The following is a 15,951-nucleotide window of genomic DNA, read 5'->3' on the forward strand; positions in this document are numbered from 1 at the left end:
GGGGATTGGAACAAACTCATTGAAGTGAAAGAACAAAGATGTTACATTTGGCAAAACACCATCCCAGCTGCAATCTATCCCCATGCTTGTTTTCAGAAAAACCTGCAACAGCAATTAGAAGATGACATGTCAGCCAAATCCAAAATAAAATACCTTTTCTAACCCTTATATTGATGGCTGGAATTTAGGTGAGGGCACCTTCTCTCTCTTCCAAGACACGCCATCGACAAGTACAGCATATTACTTTCATCATTCCACCAAAAAAGGAAAAGACGTGTAGACTTTGAACTGCTGAACAATGTATACACCGCATTTAACTCGCAAAAATCTCTTCTCTCATCTACTTGCACATGAAAATGCACGGTTCTAATGAACCCGGTGAGAATGATCAAGAGCTGGAGAAATGATTCTCGTCACGCATTTCAATCGGATAAAGTGTTGCAATGCTTTCGACGGCCACTTTCAACTCCTAGGAAAATGAGATGTGGAGCGCCAGGCGGCTGGCTGGCTGACTGACGCTCTTCCTTCCTTCCTCTCCTCTCCCACCCACCCAAGTGAGTGAGTGAAAACCGAGCCACACTGCCTCTTCAATCTGGGTTTGCTTTCAATCTATGCAGGAGCGCCGTCACCCAAGATTTTCTGGACATGATTTGCTTTTGGAACAGCTATGCGTAAAAAGGCGCAGCGTTCGCCGTGACGCATGGCCGGCCGCTACTTTGGACGGAGACGACTGACAACTTTTCTCCAGAGATTTTGGAGGACTATTGTGTCACCTGTTGTGTACCACGATTCTATACAGTATGAAGGTCCTGTGCCTGTGGTTGTTGTGCATCGTGGATCTATCAGGTTAGAATTGTTTTATTCCTAACTACACCCTCAAATTGAGACTAACATGTTGTTTCTGTCACAAGAAGAACATTTGAAGCCTCTTGGGAGAAAAAGAGCTCATCCATATTTCCTGGCATTGTTCTGTGGCTCTGGCGCTTAAGGAATGTCCGAGAAACAGATATTGCTTCACCACTTGTTGCACTGGTGTACAATTTCGAGACATTTGCACTAATATCAGATGCTACAAATTTCTTCATGAAGTTTGGGATAGGAATTTTGAGAGAGAGAGAGAGCAGTGCATGATGGCCAGGTCCATCCTACTGTAGATGTTTCTGGAATGTGGGAGAATGTCAGAGAGCCAGGTGAGAACCAACAGAAGCAGTGGGTGAACGTGCAACTCGTCACAAGTCAACCTGCAAATTGTGAGGCAAACATTTGAGCTAGCCACTCCAGTGCTGCCCTGACATGGATTATTTTGGTCTTGAAGAGATCCTAAATATGCTGCTTTGGGCAGCCTGGCTTTAAGCATCAACTCGTGTCTTCCAGGTGCCGTCATTGACTTAACAATGATATCCACCGCAGAGGTCATCCAAGTGAATCGCTTCTCCATCTCATGTATTAACGGCGAGCGCACCTCTGCCCACGCGGAACTGGACATCAAGAGAGACAACAAAATCCTCATATTCCCCAAAATGCCCAACTTCAAACTGCATAAGCCGAGGAACAAGAAAGTTGTGGCCAGAGACTTCCGAGATTTGGATAACGTGGGTATATTTTACTGTGAATCGGCACAGGAGGTTCCTCCGCTGGAGACGGTCACAATGATCAACAACTTTGCCAAAGGTGCGCTGACATTCCATTTTGTGATGATTGCATGTTGATTTCAGTCTCATTGCACGTCTGTGTTATCCTCAGCAAATTTTGTCCCAACCCACTTGACAATTACGGCCAATAAAGGAGAAACAGTTCACCTCAGCATGGTGCTGCTGAGCTCCCAAAAAAGGGATGTGACCTGGAAGTACAATGGTAAGCCAGCCTTTTTTTTACACCTTCACTTGGAAAAAAACAACAACATCCTGTTGCAGGATACGTTGAAGTCTATATCAATGCCAATGTACTTTGCGTAGGAAATTACTATTACATGACTCACTGGAACGACATGGTCAACCACACGGCTGTGTTGACAGTGGAAAATTCAGCTTTGGCCAATCAAGGCATCTACAGTGCCAGCTATGTGGGGGACAGTCCTCTTCAGGGTGCCTGGATGAGACTCATCGTCCGAGGTTTGGAATCTAGCAAACAGAAAGATTTTAACACCTTGAGCACGGCACGTAGCGAGGAGACACTTTTACAGCTGGATTGCTCAATAAATCAGTCAAATGTAGTCAATTTTCTCCATTGTCCTCTTCACTCGTTCACTGGCAGCCAACGTCATATCTTTGACGTCTAGCGGTTGAGAGCTGATTACTGATTATAGGAGGGGAAAAAACATTTGATTGAATTCACACTGGAATTATTTTAGATTTTTCATGACTGGAATGACGGTCAAGTTTCCAAATATTGCCTAATCCCCTTCCCTTGCTACAACACTTGGAAAGTGACAGTTAGGTAAAACTGGAGGAAAGCCGATGTCGAAAGAGGTGTCACATCTCAGTGTGCTCTTTCTTTCCACTGGCTGTACTTTATTAGTATTCTTGAGAGACATTCGTCAGGCGCCTCCACCCGCCATCTGTTCTTCAGGATTTGGGTTTTCTTGCTATTTCTCAATTCCCGTGTGTATTGTATGTCACAATTTGATTCAGTAACCAGCTCATAAATATAGTACATTCAAAACAACCAAAATACAATACACTCGTTCATGTACTTAAGAGCCGAATCCGATGTGCATTTGGGATTGTGTGCAATGACGTTTTGAATAGTACACGAAATGAAGTTGAACTTTTCTTTGGTAGCTTGTCCAAATAAGAAATGGGGTCCTTACTGTGACAAGGACTGCCCAGACTGCCTCAATGGTGGAGTGTGTCATGATGTGGATGGAGACTGCATCTGCCCTCCTGGATTCATGGGAACACGCTGTGAGACAGGTTGGTACGAATAGACAGTACTCAGATATGAAATGTGAATCACGGTAGTGCACGTTATTTGTCAGATTGAAATGCAATGCAGAATGTCGACTTGCATAGATTCCTCGCTCCCAGACCGCGCAAGCTGCGCTTTTGGGCTTTTGGTAGATGCAATTTCGGTTCCGCCCGAAAATGATATCAGCTTCCGTTGCCTGACAATTCAAGTCAGCACCCATTTGTCGAATGGCCAAATCTGAAGTAAATCAGGCCCAAACGTCTCCAAATATGCACCCCAAATGAAATGATCTCCTTGTAGTTTAAAAATAACAGCCAGAAATATTTGTGATTCTCTCTGATGGTTTGTAGCGTGCAGAGAAGGAATGTTTGGACGAAATTGCCAAGAGTCGTGCAGCTCGGAGCTGGACTGCAAGGGGCTGCGCTTCTGCCTACCAGACCCTTACGGTTGTTCTTGCGCTAGCGGCTGGTTCGGGACCCGATGTGAGAAGGGTAAGCTCGCTCCTTATGTATATGCTTCCATTTCAAAGTATTGTCCTGTATTGTAGTTGCTGCATGCATTTGTTGTTTTCTTCTCAGTCTGCCATAATGACATGTATGGACCAGACTGCAGGCTGAGCTGTAGATGTCACAATGGAGGCATGTGCAATCGCTTTAGTGGCTGTCAGTGTCCCACAGGATGGAGGGGACAAAACTGTGAAAAGTCTGGTAAGTGTTAGTATTTACTATGACATTTTCAAGATTTGATGTAAAATATCAATATTTTCTTTTTTCATCATCGATGTTTCTTGTCTTTCACCAGACAGGGCCCCAGAGATTTTGGATTTGGACAGTAATTTGGAGTGGAATCTCAATTCAAGCCCAAAGATCTATTGCTCAGCGACAGGCAATCCGCTGCCCAGTCATAACAGCATTGAGCTCCGAAAGTTGGACAGCACTGTGCTCAAGGTGACAGAACCCCACAAACGGTGAAGCCGGTGTTGAACTTCTCCTAGCCTAAAATCGACCAAATTTCTCCACCGCCACACAGCAAAAATGTTTCCACGGAGAGAATCACAGTTGTACCTAAGCAAATTCGAGATGGTGCTGTTTTAATTACATTGAAACATTTTCTGTGATGAACACAATTTCATGTATTTGACTCCCAGGCATCCCACACCGTCATGGACTCAAATAAAAGTATCGCCATGTTTGAGATTCCACGACTGAGTGCTGAGCAAGGAGGCTTATGGGAGTGCAGGGTGTCGACCAACGGAGGCCAGGACTCGCGCAAATTCAATCTTACCGTTAAAGGTCTGTCTGATGGCATTTCAACCACTAAAATAAAGAAGTGACGGGTCAGGTTTGATCTGCTTTTTGTTCAGAACCACCCGTTCCCACCACTGCTCCCATACTGCTGGAAAAAAGGAGCAAGCAGCTGGTCGTCATGCCCATGGACTGCCACAAAGGAGATGGGCCCGTCGTCTCCACCACGCTCCTCTACAAGCCTCTGGGAAATGAAGATTCTTGGTCCTCCATCATCGGTAAAGAGAGCATTATGAAACCTACTCATTAGAAGTCAAAGTACAATTGTCTGTCCCCCACATGTAGTGTCATCGTTCCGTTGTTTTTTTCCTTCCAGTGTACAGTGACAAAGAACCCATCACACTGATGAACCTGGAGCCTTCAACACGCTACCGTGTGCAGGTCCAGCTGACTCGCCCTGGCGCCGGAGGAGAAGGGGCTCCGGGGCCAGAAGCCATCATGGAGACCGATTGCCCTGGTAAGGCCCGCATCTAATCAGATTTTCATTTCCACTGGCTACAAGTGTAGGACACTTACTTGTAAGACTGGGGTGGGGCATCATCCTATGAGAGGAAGGTCCACAATAACCATTGGCAAAGAATTTTGGGGTGAACTCTCAGCGTGGTATGTGTGGAGGAAAGCAGCGTTTGCTTAGCAACAACTTGGGCCCCTGTGCACTTCGGACATGAAGATAAGTCAAAGAGCCTCTGCGGGAGTTTCTTGATTTTGGTTTTACTCTGGCGTGCTGTGGTGTCTTAAGTTTGTGTCTCTTTGAGAACAACAAAAGCCATGCAGGTCAGAATACTTTCAAATGCTCTGCATCTCAGTGGACACTTAAGAGTAGGGGAAATGCAAAAAGGTTGTTAGACCCCCAAGTTCATCCTGTGTTCTCTGTCACCGCAGAGCCCACAGTTCAACCCGAGATTGACATCAGCTTGGTGGAAGGTCGCAATGTCACTGTGCGATGGCGACTGCCCGCCAACGGCGGCGTTAATGGCGACACAGCCAGTGGCTTTTTAGTGCAGCTCTTCGGGCCGCCACCTCACAGGGAGAAACTCCTGGAAGAGACCACCCTGTTAAATGTTCTGTCCAAAATGTTCTACAACATGGAGTATCAACAAGACTACACAGTGGTGGTGCGCCTTATCAACTGTGGCAGCCAGGGGCCTCCTTCCAAAGCCTACCACATCCGCATCAACAGCCAGGGTAACTAGCCATTCAAATTAGCTTGGAAAGGTGCAAGAAAAGAAAAGATGAAATCACAACGCATTTAGAAAAAGAACGGGAAGAGAAGAGTTCTGATGGCTGATGCCTTGCTGGTTGCTTGTGAAGCCTCTGTTAAGGACAAGTTAAGTCGTTGGAGGATCCCCAATGGGTTTTCTATTGAAGCAACATTACGGAATGTTACAGATGTACTGAACGTTCCTTCTTGCTGTATTATTGGAGGATGCCCAATGTGTTTTCAGAGACGTTTCTATTGAAGCGTCAGACGGAATGTTACGTACTGAATGTTCCTCCTCGCCGTATTCAGATCATTTGTTATCCTAGTCGGTCCCGGATCCTTTGTTTCAATTTGTTCTTCAAACTTTTAGTACAACTCTTATTGCTGTATTGGAGTCAAATTCCCTTTTCTTTTGCTTCTTCCTCCTCTTCGTGGTTAGGGTGAACAAATCAAATCCAAGCGCTTTATGTGCTATCAAACTCAATCACCGACTTTGTTCTGGTTCCAGGCCCATCGGCCCCACGTAACGTCCAGGCCCTGTCCTTGTCCCCGTCGGCCATCCAGTTGAGGTGGCAGCCCCCCGAGGACGTCAACGGAGGCGTCACCAAATACGTCATTGAGTACCAGCCGGTCGGCCAGGGGAGTCCGCACCTTTGGGTGGACACGGATGACGGCAACAAGACCACCAAAGATGTGACGGCGCTTAACGGAAGCACACTCTATCAGTTGAGAGTCAGGGCTTTTTCCAAGGTGCCAGGAGAGTGGAGCAACTTTGTTCAAGCCGCTACACAAGGAGATGATGGTAAATTGGATTGATACAACAATCACTTTTGGCTATCAAACGTTTAAGCTTATGGCAGCCACAGTGCGGTTCTACGCCACAATATTACTTGAATAACCTTAATAGGTACCTCCTCTCACACATTCTGCTCTGCATGTTAAGATAGCAACCAAAAATGAATACACTGCATCAAAAGGATATTAGCAAAAGGCTCGACTCGTTAGAGAAGAAGTCAACAAATCCAATCCAGAGCCTTTTGTGGCAAAATGTGTCAAGCTAACACCACTTATCAGTAAATATCTGGACTGCATTTATGGACAGTATTGGGACCATCCACAAAGGTTCAGGAGCGATCTACTCGGGATAATACGACAAGGTCCATTTATCTCCTCTGCCTAAGTCATCTGCTCCTCATTTTGTCTCTTCTCCTCTTTCTTTGCATTCTCTTTTCATCTGCCAAAAAAAAAAAAAAGGGCTAGAAAGTCTAACGCCGACCACCCAGGGTGTGTCTCGGAAACCTGCGGGGGACAACTACCAGCTGTTGGTGGCAGTGGTGGCCTCTGTTACAGTCACGTGTGTGACCATCTTGCTGGCACTGCTCGCGCTTTTCTTCATCCGCAAAACTCTACTCAACCGTCGTCGCACATTCACCTACCAGTCTGGATCGGTGAGCCACAGATAGATCATCTCGTACGCTTTGTTTGTCACTATGATAGCTTTGTATTCTTCCTGAAATGAACTTTGCCGACATCAACAGGGTGAGGAGACAATTCTGCAGTTTAACTCTGGAACGTTGACCCTAACCCGAAGACCTAAGCCCATCCCGGAACCCCTTACGTACCCAATCCTGGAATGGGAAGACATTAAATTTGAGGATGTCATCGGTGAGGGCAACTTTGGACAGGTGTGCCAAATGGATGTTTTCTTCCCAAGTTGCACACTCGTGTGTGTGTGTGTGTGTGTGTGTGTGTGTGTGTGTGTGTGTGTGTGTGTGTGTGTGTGTGTGTGTGTGTGTGATGAAGTAACAAGAATGTTCCAACTTAGGTGATCAAAGCCATGATCAAGAAGGATGGCAACAAGATGAGCGCTGCCATCAAAATGCTGAAAGGTGAAATATGGTTCTTCTGCAGATGTGAAGGTTGTGGCACTTATTCAACATCACCATATCTGCTTTTTCCTGCAGAGTTTGCCTCAGAAAACGACCACCGAGACTTTGCAGGAGAACTGGAAGTGCTTTGTAAATTAGGCCAGCATCCCAACATCATCAACTTGATCGGAGCCTGTGAAAACAGAGGTGAGGCCCTGACACCTAGTGGACTTTTTTCCATAGCCTCGAAAATGAACGCGAGCAATGTTTCCGATACGTAAGGTGCGTTTACGATACGTAAGGTGTGTTTACGTTTCATGGCAATCAATTGCAACATATTGGAATGCGACTGCGCACGGAAGCCACCACAATTGAAAAATAAGCAACACGGGTTTCTTGGCCGGTGACGTCATCGGTCTATTTACATAGCTTCTTGACCCCGTTGTGACTGAGCTGAGCATGAGGTATCTGTTTCCCTGCTTTGATTCTGACAGTGTTTGAAGAAATATCAATTTCAGGAGTTTACAGAACGCAGAGTAGCTTACATTTTGAAGGTAATTGCAGAACCAAATCAGCCTTCAAATGTAAACATTCAACACATTCTCAAGTAGTCCTTTGGCTCTACAAACATCTGCATTCTGAACAGCAGAAGAAAATAATTCTGTCTCGATTGGGATTTGTTGATTCATTCAGCATGCCTCAAATGGCATACGACTGACTCTGCTGGAACCTTAGGGCCATCTTTCACAGATTTGTCAAATGTACCCGTTAGTACATTTCACGTGGTCTACCCGCTATTTGTCTGAGGAGAATATTTGGACCTGTCCCAGGTTACCTGTACATCGCCATCGAATACGCACCTTATGGCAACCTTCTCGACTTCTTAAGAAAGAGTCGGGTGTTGGAGACCGACCCCGCTTTTGCCAAGGAGCACGGCACAGCCTCGACGCTCACCTCCCAACAGTTGCTGCAGTTTTCTGTTGATGTGGCCACTGGGATGCACTACCTCAGTGACAAACAGGTAAACCAGTGACGCTGCCAGTTTCATAGACATACCTTATCATTTCATGTGTTTGGGATTTGGGTGACAGAAAGTGCCACCAAAAGCAAGAAAACAGCGCCCACAGTTAGCCTGGTGTTGGGAACTACATAAAGTATAGTCGCCAGTGTGTCGATGTTTATCGCAATACTTGTAGGAGCTTTTATGAAGTGCTAAGGATTCTTCCAAAACGAGATCTCAATGTGGCAAAAGCCTTCCTGAATTTGATGCTCATCGTCAATGAATTCTGCCGCCACTGTTCCCTGTAATAACTTCTCCCCTCATTTCAAATCAGTTCATTCACAGAGATTTGGCTGCCAGAAATGTTCTGGTCGGTGACAACCTTGTGGCAAAGATAGCTGACTTTGGTCTGTCCCGTGGGGAGGAGGTTTATGTTAAGAAGACAATGGTAAGTAGATAAACTTTAAAGTTCGAGGAAAATGTATGAGGAGCTGGATGTTTGACACGACAGTTGCCTCGGCAGCCGTATTGTATTCATCGAGACATTGTGTTGCTCCCAGGGTAGGTTGCCTGTTCGCTGGATGGCCATTGAGTCTCTCAACTACAGTGTGTATACAACCAAAAGTGATGTGTGAGTAACAATTAGTTAGACAGAGCAATTGGACAGTGGGTAACTCGTATTTTCTTTGACGCATCCATTGGCATGGACATCGATCTACTATGTCAGAGACGACTCTGGAAAGTTGGTACAGTAGCACCAAAAATGACTAATTTGGCCCTCTTGTGAGCTTCCAACATTGCCTGCCTATGGTGGAAAACGGCTGTCAAGAAAAAACAACAAATCATCCCCCTGCGTCTGGAGGGAGGGAGGGAAGGAGGGAGGACAGTAGTGTGTTGCGTGTGATAAGCACAGGAAGTCCTGAGTACAACTCAGCAGACGTTGGGCCGTCAACTGGAAACTATTTATATCCACGGAAAAACAAGTTGGAAGAAGAGCAAGAGCTGCCCGTAGAGTCGCAGCCATTTGTAAACATCAGCATTCAATACATAAATAAACAAACAAACGCAAAGAACAACAACTACCAAAAATACGCATTTCAAGGTGGAATACAATGAGAAGAAAAATGACGACTATGCTAAGCCAATCAAATTCTACGCTGTAGAATTGTACATTTGGAGTGGAATCATTGATGCTAGTGTTGCATTTTGCATGGGACAGAACTTTGAACTCAGATCAGCTTCAATGTTCTATGATCTTTCTTCTCAGGTGGTCTTTTGGAATTCTCCTTTGGGAAATTGTAAGCCTAGGTAAGGAAACACACCAGCTCACTTTCAAATTCAACATTACAGCCTTTCATAATCTGGGTGGGTTGTAAACAGCTTTTTGTGCATGCGTGTTAGGTGGCACGCCATATTGTGGAATGACATGTGCTGAGCTTTATGAAAAACTGCCACAAGGCTACAGGATGGAGAAGCCCAAGAATTGTGACGATGAAGTGTAAGTCACGTTTGGGGTTTTGTTTTGGGTTTTTTTGTTTGTTCTCATTTGAGTCTACTTGATTTGTGCCTCTGCAGGTATGAGCTGATGAAACAGTGCTGGAGGGATCGGCCCTACGAAAGACCCCCTTTCTCCCAAGTCTCGGTGCAGCTGAACAGGATGCAAGAGGCCAGAAAGGTAAAGTTGCTCGAAAATCTTCCCAGCAAAAGGGGAGCTACCACTGAGCTGTCCAAAATATGCCCGTTTTGATCAAGAGCCCCTTTTTCCAGGCCTACGTGAACATGGCGCTTTTCGAGAACTTTACTTACGCTGGAATAGACGCTACTGCGGAGGAGGCCTGACTACCAGCCCCCCCAGGCCCTGGCATGCCACATCACCTCAAGAAGAAGCCCAAAAGATTGTCACCACGTTACTGCCACCTCCCCGCTGCTCACCGCAGAGACAAGAGAAGCACCCAGTTATAGACGGAAGACTGTGAAAGGACACTGTGGCCAGAAGGTCGTAGCGGCTGTGGAGCGTGCGTGGCCTTGGATGGAAGAGATCACAAGCGAGCCATCAAATCTTTGGGCTTTTTGTTGTTGGAGATGTTCCGGACTATGTGGCTTGCTGTTACACCACAGGGTCTGTGGGTGCTCGCTCATGCTGGACCTTCTTTGCTCTTTGGAAACATACAATGTAGCACTTAACACCATTCTTGGTATGATCACTGCCATGTGAACTACTGTACAGAACACTGCACTGCACTGCACTGCACTGTATTGTATTTTCTCATCCGAAACATGTATAGACTGAATGTCATTGTAGAAAACACAAATGCACTAATAGCTGTTTAAGTGTCCGATGGTATTTTGTAAAAAAAAAAAAAAATGTTTTACTGTCTGTTTTTGGTCACCTACAAATTGCAGTTTGGAATTTTGCATCCATTACAGAAGTCACTTGTTAGTTTTTGTGAAATGATAAAACCTGTTTGTGTGCGTGTGTTTTAATTGATCATTTTATTGCTTTGTGTAACACAATATACCAATTGTACATCTTTTTTTGATGTTATGTACGTTACAAAACAGTAAAACAGAGATTATGCTTTAGTTAAAAGTTTAGCTGTTTTGTTTTTTACCTGTGAATACTCAGTAGAGTGTTATACAATCCCAATGTATTATCAAAGAAGTATTTTTGGTTTTTTTTTTTTATCTTGTACAAATGTATTTTTCACAGTTCCTACGGAGAGTCACTTATCTCCTCTGTTGCGTTAAATTGATACGTCATGGCGGTTCCTTTCTCCATAAACAAAGAACTATGTCGGAAGCGTCTGTCAAAAATGGCCTTCCTGATGACTTGCCACTGCTCAACAATAAGAAAAAAAACAAGAGCTTCGTGTCACGCCTGTGAAACACTAAAGTCCGAAACAAACCGATATGTAGATCACGTTGACATAGCTACACGTGTGTTTATTTCCATTTGATTTGAGCAAAGCAGTAAATGTTCAGCAACACACACTTCCTTGTCACATTGGGTCAGCCCCCTGACACCCCCACCACCAGCACCCTCATTGACCTGACATATGCATTTGCGGGCAGATCATGCAAACTACGGCAATTGAACATGAAATCCAACAAGAGCAGGAAGATACTCTTGAACATTTGGATACAGCTGCTTTGTATGCTCTGGATTTCTTGCAAGTATGTGGCTGGCCGGAATCTTTCACAACATGGTAAGACGGGATATACGTACAGTAAATCAATATTGCAACTATCGTTCCTGATTGACTTTTATCATTGGGGAGGGGGGGCAGATATTTCCCTCCTGGAAGAGGAAGATGACCCAAAATGTTTCACAAGGACAGAAGAGGATTTCACTTGCTTCTTTGAGACTACCGACAATGGAACATTTGATCTGTTCTACAAAATGGGCCAGTATGTTTCATATGGAGATTGATTTTTTTGGACCGATGACGTCTTTTCAAAGAAGTGCTACAATTGCGTGCACTTGCATGAACAAATGTCTCATTGAAAATAGCTTTTCCTAAATACTAGCAATCACCGACACATTTACTTTCCAAAGGTTTGATCATCGCGAGGCTTGTTTAGAGAAGATCCTTGCATTTGCTCGACACAGCGCATTTTAGATCCACACGACAACTGTACAATACAACTGTACAATTTGACAATGCAATTGTGCATGTCATCACCATCAAGGTCTGAGGAGAAAAGATGTGAATTGTTGACCCAGAGAACAAAAGAAGGAATGTTGCTGCACATCTGCTCATTTCCTTATTTGGATGTTGTCTCATATGTGGATATCCACCTTCAAGTGGTGGAGCGTAACAACAACACCACCAGCAGACTGCACAGTCGCGTGGTCAGCGTAGAAGACCAAAGTAAGATCAAACGTTTCCTCCAATATACAGTGGCATGACTCCAATATTAAGTCTTTGTGTAAACTTTGTGTATAGTTCTCTTAGAGGCGCCCTTCAACGTGTCTTTACACCACAATGGCAAACCTGGGCAACTGCAGCTTTCATACCTCACAAATGTGCCCAAATACTGGGAGGACAAACTGCGCTATAGGATCCGATACACCTCCAAAGGGCTTGGACAAAGGACTAAAGAGGTACTGGGAAGTATTTGGAGGAAAGGGTGGAAAAAAAAAAAAATCTACATTGAAATGTACAAGTGTGAATCAAGTGTGAAAGGACACAAGCGAGTGAGTAAATGTGATGTTTCCCAAAGTGTTGCTTACCAGTAGATTAGTTTGCATCATAAATCCTCTTTCATTTGCATTTGCCAGCTAACAGCCAATCAGAGTGATCAATTGTCACCACAATTCTGTAGTTTAGTTGATTTGCTCCCGCAGGGTATTGATCATTGGGAGGACTCGGTGATGTCTCTAGTGCCGGGAGAAGAGGTCCGAGTCGAGATCGCGGTCAAGTGCGGCAATATTGAGAGTGCGGGACACTGGAGTCACTGGTCAGAGGCCGTGAGAGATGTGGTGCCGCAAAGTGCAGGTGCGTCCATACAATTACGGACGGAAAATGACCATCGTTTGCCCATTTGGCGCCATCACATTTCATTTCCCCCAAAGTCCCTGGATCCAGACGGGAACAAACCTTATCTCCACAAGCAGCGCCAATGTTTTCATTGAGTGATGCAATTGTTCCAAAATGAGCCTCTTGTCTCTCTCTCTCTCTCCAGATGACATTTCACTCAAGTGCCACACGTCTGATCTGCAAACCATTACCTGCCAGTGGAACAGCAGCGCGTACAGCCAAGCAAACGGTTGCAAACTTTTCACAAAGATGCATCTCAGGTAGTCACTGAAATATGAAAAGCAATCAGGGATGGTAACGCTGCTTTTCTGACATGTCATGAAATCATGTTGCAGTGAGACTTTGGGCTGGACCCATTGGACAGAATGTGTGCCTGACCAAAACCTGACTGAGCAGTGCAGTTTTCAGGGAGAGGAGGAGTGGGAAAAAGTCAGAGTCAAAGTCACCACTGCGGCATTTCCACTCAGCAGGACCTTTTACACCCGAGAGTTCGCATTAGGAAACATCAGTGAGTCCGTTGAAACGGTCATTTTATTTCATGGACCTGTACGATGGCTCCAGATCACGGAACAATGCAATAACACATTTGACTATAGTTTGTGTACCTTTTGGATTGGAGTCCAAACAGAGCCGCCAGCTCATCTGACAGGATTACTGGAGAAGGACAAGTTGTGTTTGAAGTGGGAAGCACCTCTTATGACGCTCTCATCCCATCTGCAATATGAAGTTGGCTGCCAAATCAGAGAGAGCAAAGCATGGGTGGTAAGATGCCATGCTTTCAAAGCCATTTTCTGTCAATGTTGATGGCTTTGAAATCATGATGAAGACGTAAATAGCACTCACAGATATACCTTCAAAGAGAAAAAGAAATACTTGCCAATCAAATGTAGACGTCGTGCTTTTCCCCGGGCTTATTGATGCAACCGCACGGTGGAATTGTTGCTGTCGACACAGAAAAGAATGTGAAAGCTCTGCCGGAAAACAACAGATCGAGAGAGAGTATGCAAGAGAGGCAGGCTTAACACTGAATGTTTCCTCAGGTGATATCCCCCAAGGGCCCAGCAACTGGTGCATGTCTGGAGGTTCCCCCAAGGATCCAGTACAGAGTGAAGGTTCGAACTAAACCTAACGGATCCATTTATTCTGGTCAATGGAGCCAGTGGTCCCGCGTTGTCAGTGGGAAAACTCCTGCTGATATTGGTAAGCTGTTGCACTACTCTTCCATATGAAAAGAACTCCAATTCAGTTCTGACTTCAGACACCAACAACATATCACGCCGTGACTTTTACAGAGACTTTGCTTATGACTTGCATCCCGGCCACACTGTTGGTCGCTGCTGTTGTCCTCATCTCTTTGGGTTTTACTTACTCCCGGTAAGATTGGACATTTTCCCATCCGTTATGATATTCGGCCCTTAAATCATGATGTCGTTCGTAGCAAGCTCAAGCAATGGTTTTGGCCGCCAGTACCGAACCTTGACAAAGTCCTTCAAGGCTTCGTGAAGGAGATCAACTTGCAGAAATGGGTAATTAGGCAATTTGTGTGCTTGAATATTCTCCTTTGCGGCACTGCATCTTCAGTCATGTTTATACTCACTCACACTACAGGGTGGTCCTCCAGTTACTGCAAAGCAATACTTTGAAGAAGGGACTTCTTCCATAGTGGAGGTCATGTCTCAGGATGAGGTCTCAAGATTGGGTCAGGAATCTACGCAGCTTCTGCCGCCGTCACAAGGCCGTCGCACCGGAGAGCAGGAAGACAGAAACCCTAGAACAGAACTGAAATTGTTTCCAGACTATGTGACTCTGAACAGAGAGGGGGTCACTATTTCTTCAAGCACCAACAAGTATGTCTGTGAGCAGCAGCCTGGGGAGATAAGAGGCCCTGGGGTGGAGGGAGAGCTTCTTCACTCTTTCTGTGTCCCTGACAACAACCTCCTCAACCATTCCTACTTGGCTCTTTGTGATTTTGCATTGGAAGTCCAGGACAAAGACACTGTTGGCCTCAGGGGCCCAGGAAATCTTTATAGCAACTTACCTTGCAGCTAAATTCCTGGCCATAAGAAGCCAAGCTGCGGCACGGTGCAGATGATTCCAGGCCTTCTTGCGTGAACTTTGCATGTTCTTCTCGTGCCTGCGTGGGTTTCCTCCGCAAAAGGTCAGACAGTAGTGGTCCTGCTGTGCGATTGTTGGCCTTCTCATGTGGTTTAGGAACCACTAGAGGGAGCTCGCTGATTGCAAAACAACGGCTGATTTTGCTCATCAATACTGTAAAGCTTCTCGAAAATGATGAAAACTATTATTTCAAAAAGTAATCATAATTTCAGATGAAAGTAAACTTTTGTAAGTCAACGTATCAATAGATGGTAGTTTGAGCTTTTGAAGTGACAAAGGCAAAGAAAAGAGTTTGAGGGTTTTGAATATCAATGTCGTATGTTTGTTATTTCATTAGTAGTATTAGATGATTACTATTAGTTGCCACTGATGCTGTCGAACTATTAAAATGTGGACAAACGGTTGAAATATTCTTTTTTTGTGTATGTGTCACGCCAACTCTAATTTAAAGTTTATGTGGAATTGACCTTGGGGTTTTTTCCACCCCCATTAAAAACTTCCCCATTGTGCGTGCAGTAAATGAGTTGGACTCCCCATTATTAATGCAAAATGGTTCATTTTATTGTCGCAAGATGGGGCAGTAGATTTACTGTCCATTTTTTCGCATTTATTTGGTGTCCTCAAGATTGGTCGAAGCTGACAAACCAAACCATCCAATAAAATCCAAAAAACGAAGATTACGTCAACCTCTCTGCTACAGTAACGATAGGGAGCAACTGTATTCATAGTCAAGAAAGCTCAGTTGAATGCTAAGTGTCACTTTATTATGTAAATAAGATGAAAGGGTATTTTCACTTCCTAAACCATCCTACTCTCAAGCAAATGATCTGAGATTACGGCAAAGAATCAGCAGATGGTTAACAAAGCAGAGCAGTAAAACAAAACAAAAGTGAAACGAATCAGCCGCCCCCCTCCAAAGAAACGAAAAACAATCCACAGATGAAATGGTTATTACCTCAATGGAAACAAAGGACAACAATAACAAAAAGCCTCTGATTTGAATCAGTAGGGAAAG

General features: G+C 44.8%; 2 protein-coding genes across 6 annotated transcripts; both read left to right on the forward strand.

The window, feature by feature from the left end:
- The first annotated feature begins 740 nt into the window (after positions 1-740).
- tie1 (tyrosine kinase with immunoglobulin-like and EGF-like domains 1) lies at positions 741-10,862 on the forward strand. Of its 3 annotated transcripts, XM_085927849.1 has the most exons (24): positions 741-846; positions 1,375-1,671; positions 1,744-1,854; positions 1,956-2,111; positions 2,781-2,912; positions 3,258-3,398; positions 3,486-3,614; positions 3,709-3,854; positions 4,055-4,199; positions 4,271-4,429; positions 4,528-4,668; positions 5,094-5,396; positions 5,921-6,214; positions 6,667-6,860; positions 6,951-7,097; positions 7,238-7,301; positions 7,377-7,487; positions 8,111-8,301; positions 8,615-8,728; positions 8,841-8,911; positions 9,548-9,588; positions 9,682-9,778; positions 9,856-9,955; positions 10,048-10,862. In XM_085927849.1, exons 1-24 carry the CDS (start codon positions 801-803, stop codon positions 10,117-10,119), a joined length of 3,402 nt encoding a protein of 1,133 aa, XP_085783975.1. In that variant the 5' UTR covers positions 741-800; the 3' UTR covers positions 10,120-10,862. The 3 variants fall into 3 exon arrangements, 2 of the variants coding, with proteins under 2 accessions (XP_085783975.1, XP_085783976.1); XM_085927850.1 differs by lacking the exon at positions 5,094-5,396; XR_015067953.1 differs by lacking the exons at positions 9,856-9,955; positions 10,048-10,862 and having other exon boundaries at positions 8,846-8,911; positions 9,682-9,774.
- A 367-nt stretch (positions 10,863-11,229) lies between these two features.
- Positions 11,230-15,404, forward strand: mpl (MPL proto-oncogene, thrombopoietin receptor). Of its 3 annotated transcripts, none has more exons than XM_085928074.1 (11): positions 11,230-11,688; positions 11,971-12,152; positions 12,228-12,385; positions 12,629-12,779; positions 12,967-13,081; positions 13,157-13,329; positions 13,441-13,583; positions 13,862-14,021; positions 14,114-14,195; positions 14,260-14,347; positions 14,430-15,404. In XM_085928074.1, exons 1-11 carry the CDS (start codon positions 11,255-11,257, stop codon positions 14,868-14,870), a joined length of 2,127 nt encoding a protein of 708 aa, XP_085784200.1. In that variant the 5' UTR covers positions 11,230-11,254; the 3' UTR covers positions 14,871-15,404. The 3 variants fall into 3 exon arrangements, with proteins under 3 accessions (XP_085784200.1, XP_085784199.1, XP_085784202.1); XM_085928076.1 differs by having other exon boundaries at positions 11,378-11,486; positions 11,559-11,688; positions 13,157-13,583; XM_085928073.1 differs by having other exon boundaries at positions 13,157-13,583.
- The last annotated feature ends 547 nt before the right edge of the window (positions 15,405-15,951 follow it).

Source organism: Syngnathus leptorhynchus, chromosome 13, assembly GCF_054491065.1.
Source record: "Syngnathus leptorhynchus isolate UIUO chromosome 13, UIUO_Slep, whole genome shotgun sequence".
In the NCBI taxonomy this organism is placed as follows: domain Eukaryota; kingdom Metazoa; phylum Chordata; class Actinopteri; order Syngnathiformes; family Syngnathidae; genus Syngnathus; species Syngnathus leptorhynchus.

Excerpts from the sequence above, each read along its gene's own strand:
- tie1 (XM_085927849.1), top strand. The coding sequence starts at position 801 with ATGAAGGTCCTGTGCCTGTGGTTGTTGTGCATCGTGGATCTATCAG. Across the intron at positions 847-1,374 it reads GTGCATCGTGGATCTATCAG|GTGCCGTCATTGACTTAACA; the intron begins GTTAGAATTGTT and ends CGTGTCTTCCAG. Across the intron at positions 6,861-6,950 it reads TCACCTACCAGTCTGGATCG|GGTGAGGAGACAATTCTGCA; the intron begins GTGAGCCACAGA and ends CGACATCAACAG.
- mpl (XM_085928073.1), top strand. The coding sequence starts at position 11,255 with ATGTTCAGCAACACACACTTCCTTGTCACATTGGGTCAGCCCCCTGAC. Across the intron at positions 12,386-12,628 it reads TTGGACAAAGGACTAAAGAG|GGTATTGATCATTGGGAGGA; the intron begins GTACTGGGAAGT and ends TTGCTCCCGCAG. Across the intron at positions 14,022-14,113 it reads GAAAACTCCTGCTGATATTG|AGACTTTGCTTATGACTTGC; the intron begins GTAAGCTGTTGC and ends TGACTTTTACAG.